The 6,121-nt window shown below is 51.3% G+C and overlaps 1 protein-coding gene across 1 annotated transcript; it reads left to right on the top strand.

The window, feature by feature from the left end:
* The first annotated feature begins 311 nt into the window (after positions 1 to 311).
* LOC103806200 (putative methyltransferase DDB_G0268948) lies at positions 312 to 3,514 on the top strand. Its single transcript, XM_009078881.1, has 6 exons — positions 312 to 435; positions 705 to 865; positions 1,135 to 1,348; positions 1,956 to 2,056; positions 2,783 to 2,920; positions 3,388 to 3,514. The coding sequence occupies exons 1-6, from the start codon at positions 325 to 327 to the stop codon at positions 3,476 to 3,478; spliced, it is 816 nt and encodes a 271-aa protein (XP_009077129.1). The 5' UTR covers positions 312 to 324; the 3' UTR covers positions 3,479 to 3,514.
* Positions 3,515 to 6,121: the final 2,607 nt, after the last annotated feature.

Raw genomic sequence — 6,121 nt, 5'->3', positions numbered from 1 at the left:
TTCCAGCTATAATGGTGATTTGTTTCAGAAGATACCCAGGCGGGTTAGGAAAGCAAAGGAGTCGGGAGTGTTAAAAACCTAGAAAGCTTTTCCTCGTTGGATACCGCTGGTTTGCTCCTGCAATCAGCTTACAATTGTGGGAGGGATTCTCAGCGAGCAGGTTCACAGTCCCTTGCTGGAGCCTCACGGGCAAAGTCCTCGGGGCCCCACCAGGAACTAGAGGCTTTAGTGCCTGTGGTCACAGGCTAAGGAGGTAGCAGGAGTTTGCTCCTGTGGTGACAAACTCAGCTTGCTGGTTTCTCCCAGGTGCTGGACTGCCCAAGCATGGCCACCCAGATGTTCGAGGGGAAAGGGCATGCGGCTGTCTACCAGAAATACAGGTTTGCGCCGGGCAAAGAGCTGCAGCAAACCATCCTCACCTACCTGCAGGAAAAGGTGAGTGGGGTATGGCCAGGCTGAAGGAAAATTCAAGGGAATATTTATTTGTGGGTGGTTGTATTTACTTTGCTGGGAGGGTTACCTTGGTTGGTACCACGGGGAGGGATAAATCAGCAGGGCTGAAGGCAAGATGGGGGCACAGAAGAGGCTTTCCATTGGTTCTGCCACGCCAAAGGCCATTCCTGAGCAGCTGCTGGGGGAAACAATGGGGTAAAAGTATGTAAATTGAGTGACTGCCCACTGAGATGTATCACTCCTCCCTGCAGAAGGCAATCCCTGCTGAGCTGGTAGTGGATGTTGGCTGTGGGTCTGGACAAGGCACCCTCTTCCTTACGGAGCACTTCAAGAAGGTGGTAGGGACAGACATCAGTGAAGCACAGATCCAGGAGGCCAGGGACACCTCCTCCACACCCAATGTCTCCTATCTGTGAGTGTCAAGGGGACAAGCTCAGCCAAAGGCAAAATTCGGGTCCTGACATGGAGGTGGTGTTTTGTGAGTGTGATTGCTATAAGAACCAGCAGGCACCAAAGAAAATGACAGAATTCCTGAGGTGAACAGGTGTTATCCTAGCCTTCCCTTAGCCATGGTCTTGCATCCCACATGGTCCTCATTGACTCAGAAAAAACACCCACCGATTTAATATCCTACTCTCCAATTCCCATATCACACATGGATTTATGCTTTCACCCTTCCAGCGTGTGCCCTGCAGAGGAGCTGCCGTTCCAGGACACCTCGGTGGACGTCCTGACTTCATTTACAGCTGCACACTGGTTTGATATAGAGAAGTTCATGAGAGAAGCAAACCGGGTGCTTAAGCCAGGTGGCTGTGTGGCCATCAGCACCTACACTGTGGACATGAGCCTGCGCTATGGAAACTGCTCTGAAAAGCTGACCAAAATCTTCAGGGAGGTGATGAAACCTAAACCTTGGGGCTTCTCCTCCTGGTTTAGGCAGGGGAAAATATGTAGTACTTGGATGCAGAGAGAAAAGCAATGGGATTGAGGGGGTATGACTAGAGGAATCCTAATGAAGGATGGGACAGAGGGATAGGTAAATACAAGGACAAAGCTGGGATGGGGCTTAGAGGAGGCTCCTATGCAGTGCTGGGGCTGGCTGAGTGATGAGGTGAAGGACATGAGGGTTGATAGGGCTGGCTCTGGTAGGGTGAGATGGGTGCCAGAGCAGATTTGGATGCTGGTATTGTCAGAAGCTTCTGTTGCCCTGATCACACTAAAAAGAATGGGAATTATAAACTGTTTGGGAAAAGTCTTTTTTTTTCAGTACGCTTTCTTGACAAAGTCTTGATAAAAAGAGCATTTCCACAATGAGTAAGAGCACTATGGGGAGGAGGAGAGGACCCTTATCTCTCTAATAACATAGGTTCCTTAAATTCTTGACACTAAGCAAGATTTTGGTGCATTTTAGAGGTGTCTTTTATAAAAAAAAAAAATTATGTGCAAATTGAGAACTTCAAGTTGTTTTGTGTTTGTTTGTTTTTCATACATTGTCTTTACAGTGCTGGGACCTGATTTTAAAATACTCACATAATAGACTAAAATTCGTCTTGGAAGACTACAAAGCGATCTTCGAGGCCTTGCCATTCCCAGACAAGAAGAGGTGAGCAGAACCCCCTCAGTGCAGCACCAGGAGCAGATAGAGGTAGCATCTCTACTCCTGCATGGGGCTGCTCTGCCCCCAGCCCAGCAGGCACCCAAGGAAGTGGGGTTTGCCAGAGCAGGTAGCTGCTGGGGTTCAGCAAACACATGTGCATCAAGGCAGAGCTGTGTGGCTGCATTCCCACTGCCTTTGGATTTAATGGTGCTCTGTGCTGGGACAGCAGGCACAGTCTGAGGGCTGGAGGGCCTTTCCTGCTCAGGGCAGGATTGGATTAGATTTTTTTAGCTGGTGATTTATGATAATTTGAGGCTTCTGGACAGATCACTTATGGATGAAGGGAAAAATAGAGTGAGGCAAAGATGCCACAAACCTCTGGGGAGCCAGTGCCTGCCTCCCCACCAAGGCACAGGGCAGGGACTGACTTCACAGGCAAAAAACCAATGCGGTGGTGGTGGTGGTGCGGAGGTGTTGGTGTCCCAGCTGCTGGAGGGGAAGGGACTGTTAAAGTCAGACTGTGAGATGGTCCTTGGGACCATCTCTTCTTCTCCAGTAGTGTATCAGTTGGAGCTCCTGACCCACCACATGCCACAATCGGATGTTGTTTCTATCTGTTGGACCCTTAGTGGTGTCAAATATTTTATTCACCACCATGTCAATCTTTTGTCCTTGTTCTCACACCTTTGAGATTTAACTTGTCAATGCTCCTTTCATCCCCATCTCTTCTAGAATCACTGATATCTTTGACAAAATTCCCATGACTGTTGAGGGTGTGATTGGTTACATGGAGTCTGCCTCTCCATATCAAACCTTTATGAAGAATGACCCTGAAGCTGCAAAATCCCTCCTCCAAGAGACTGAAAAGAGGTGAGCTGTGCAGGGATGTGCTCCCTCTTTCCACTTTACTTGTGAAACTTAAACAGCAGATCATAAGCTGCTCACAGCACGACTGACCTCAGCTGGAGTCAGCTGACTTAAATCTTAAGTTCGTGTAGCTGTATGTTGTGCTTGCACTGATATATTCATGAACATCTGATGTTGGAGGTATCTTGAGTTTTTGTCTTGTTCTTGATTAGCAGAGGGCATGAAAAATATTGGTGGTTGCATCTTCACCAGTCTGTTTCGGCCCCCAACAAGGGCCTGCTGGGAAGGGAAGGCAACCCTGTACCTGCTAATGTATTCACTGACCAGAACAACCCTTGTGCAGCAGTAGGAAGCATCTGCCAACTCTGTGCTGTGGGTGGAAGAGAACTGTCTGTGGTTGTGGGTGTTGCCCTGCAGCAGGTGGGAGCTGGCTGGGCAGGGCAAGACCCTTCCTCTGCTTCTTGTTTCAGGATGCTGGAGGTGATGGGAGTTTCTTCTCGTGAAACCCCAGTGGAGTTCTGGGTGAGGCATGTCTGTGTGCTGGGCTGCAAGGGACAGTGAGAGAGGAAACCCTTCTCCTGGTCTGGTGCTAGAACGGAAGGAAGAAGTGGGTTGTCTGCTAATACCCGACTTATAACTGCTTTTATTCCTGGGGAAGACTGATGCTGATTTCAGTGATTAAAATTTTGGTCTCTGTGGAAAGCAGACAGGTTTATGCCTGCTCTCAGGTTCCTGTCCACTTTGGCCCTGCAGTCTGCCCAGTGCTGCCCCCCCAGCACAGGAAGGGTCCCATTTCAAGCTGGTGGTGGTTGGATTACACATGGGGAAGATAATCACAGTAACAGTTAAACTTGCTGCATTTCTTATACAATTTTCAATAATTAAAGCTGAGAAAAAGTTGCCTGTGGTTCCTCATTTTAAGGGAGGCTGTGGAGCATCTGCTGGGGTGGGAATAACTGTGCTTCATGGTCAGTGAGTGTCCTGGGGCCCTGAGTGGCCTTCTGATCTGTGGTAGAGATGGACTTCGGGTTGGAAGGGCCATTTGCCCTTTTTCCTGCCCAGGCTATAGGCTAGGAGCTGTGTGCCATCTTTGAAAGCTGACCTGAAACGAGGTTGTTCTTGCCCCCAAGGTGCCCCCATCCTTGGTGCTTTGCGGGCTCATGCAGGTGTACCAGCAGTTTACCTCCCTCAGGATTGCTTTGGCCCTGGTGAGCTCCCTTGCCCTCAGCACAGCTTGGGAACCTTTCTGGGATCACTGCCGCAGGGGAGCAGGTTTGTGCTCCCCTTGGTCCCAGCCTGCAATCACCTACCCACGCTGAAAAGGGAAGATTAGAGGCTGTGTTTCAGGGAGTGGCACAGCCCAGCACAGTCCCCTCCTGTTTGCCTTCTGGATATTTCAAGTCTAGGCACAGCCTCTGCAGGGACCTTTCCTTTTCCTGTAATTTCTGCCCATGGCAAGAAGGCTGCCCCAGCGCCACAGGGAGGGCTGTGTCCTCACTCTGTTCTACCTTGGAGCATTGTTAAGAAAGGTAGAAGTGATGCCTCTCCTCCCTGCCCCAGAGAGTGCACCTGGAGGGGGCTGGAGGAGCTTCAGCTGTGGTCCTGGACTCTTGGGTATGGTCCTAGCTGAGCCCCCTCAACCTGGCAAAGGTGCTTGACCCTGGGCATACCTCCACTGGGGTCACTGAGAGCTGGCTCAGCCTGTGCAGGGTGGGGATCAAAGGCTTTGCCCCCACTTGGTGGCCCCCAGGAGGACAGCTATAAGATGGGAGGCCCATCATGGATGTGAGGCTGGTCTGTGTCCATGGCTATGTGTTGGAGAAGACCTCCTTGAGCTGTGATGCTGGAGCAATCCCTGCTGTCGTCACTGGTGGAGAGTTGGGTTTGGGCCAGCAGCAGCCATCTCTTGCTGGGTGATGATGGGGCTGATGGCTTGTCACCTCCTGAGGGAGCACTAGAGGTCTCTTCTGCCTGGGATAGCACTGGATGACACTGCTACTGAGGTGCTGGTAGCTTCCCCAGCTAGCCCTGGTGCCTGAGCTGGGGAAGCCCCAGCTTCTGCTGGCAGGGCCTGTCCTATTGAGGTGCATCCCCACAGCCATGCCAGGGCAGGGAGGGATCTCCCTGGAGAGGACACCCCATGTCCCTACAGTGCTGACACAAAGACTCTGGGGAAAAAGCATTTGGGTTTTTTTCTTCACTTTACTTACACGTTTGTTTAAATCTGCTCAGTAATTACCTCTGATTTACAGCCCTTCCCTCCCTGCATCATCAGAATGCTCAGCGTGTTCCCTAAGATCATAGAGCAGGCAACCAGCTGTGATGTAATATGTGATTGCATCATCAGTGTGCTCTGGTTTGGTGTGGGCAGCATGAGGCATGTGGAGTGGCATAAACCATCGCAGTGGCTGCTGCAGCTCACATGTGCCAAGAGGTGCTGAAGGGTTCTGGGGTGTGTAGCAGGGCCAGTGGTGCTTTGGTGGCACTGATACCCCAGGTGGGCTGGGACAGGTCTGGTGATGGCTGCCAAGCAGAGGCCACGTGATGTGCCCTGTCCTGGCACCTTTGGGCCATGGGCAGTGCTGCCACACGTCACTCAGGGCCTTCTATTTTAAAGCTGGCTCTTTTTGAGAACACTTTTTGTCCTCTCTATCTTCTTTTCCCAGACCAGTGACTGTAGCAGGAGCCACTTCCTCCCAGATGAGCCTCCTGTCTGTGCTTATACCCACTCCAGTGGCATGGCTTGTGGTAAAGGCTTTCCCACACTTGTGCCATGCAGTAGTCAATGAGTCATCACAGAGTAATTGCCTCACCCTGTCCTCAGCCGTGTTTCACTTTCCTTCTTGCACCTGGAACTTCCAACGCACCTGGCATTTCTTGCTCCGAGCAAGCTCAAGTGGCACTAGTGGGCTGGGCTGTGTGAATCTGAGGACAGGGTTCCACCATCACCATCTGTGCTGCTGTCCTGGCACTGCAATACACATGGCAATGCCCAGGATGGCAAGACCCCATCCCATTAGGAAAATACCCTCACTGCTGCCCAGCCAGGCACCCATGGGTTCAGCTCTGGCTGCGGGTGAGTACAGCAAAAACATCTGAGCAAGACACCCAGGAGAGATCCTCATCTCTCCATCCCAGCCACCCTGAGTGTCGGAGGTGCTGCTCGCATGGCCTGGCCTTGCCACTCACCTTTCGTTTTTCTTT

This window comes from Acanthisitta chloris, unplaced genomic scaffold (genome assembly GCF_000695815.1).
Source record: "Acanthisitta chloris isolate BGI_N310 unplaced genomic scaffold, ASM69581v1 scaffold15147, whole genome shotgun sequence".
In the NCBI taxonomy this organism is placed as follows: Eukaryota; Metazoa; Chordata; class Aves; order Passeriformes; family Acanthisittidae; genus Acanthisitta; species Acanthisitta chloris.
The sequence above is the reverse complement of the archived record's forward strand: the minus strand, read 5'-3'. Positions and strand labels throughout refer to the sequence as shown.

What these genes read in the sequence shown, in the direction of transcription:
- LOC103806200 (XM_009078881.1), top strand. Translation starts at nt 325, where the DNA reads ATGGCCACCCAGATGTTCGAGGGGAAAGGGCATGCGGCTGTCTACCAG. An exon ending in CCATTCCCAGACAAGAAGAG is followed by an intron (nt 2,057 to 2,782) that starts GTGAGCAGAACC and finishes CATCTCTTCTAG; the next exon opens with AATCACTGATATCTTTGACA. An exon ending in CTCCAAGAGACTGAAAAGAG is followed by an intron (nt 2,921 to 3,387) that starts GTGAGCTGTGCA and finishes TTCTTGTTTCAG; the next exon opens with GATGCTGGAGGTGATGGGAG.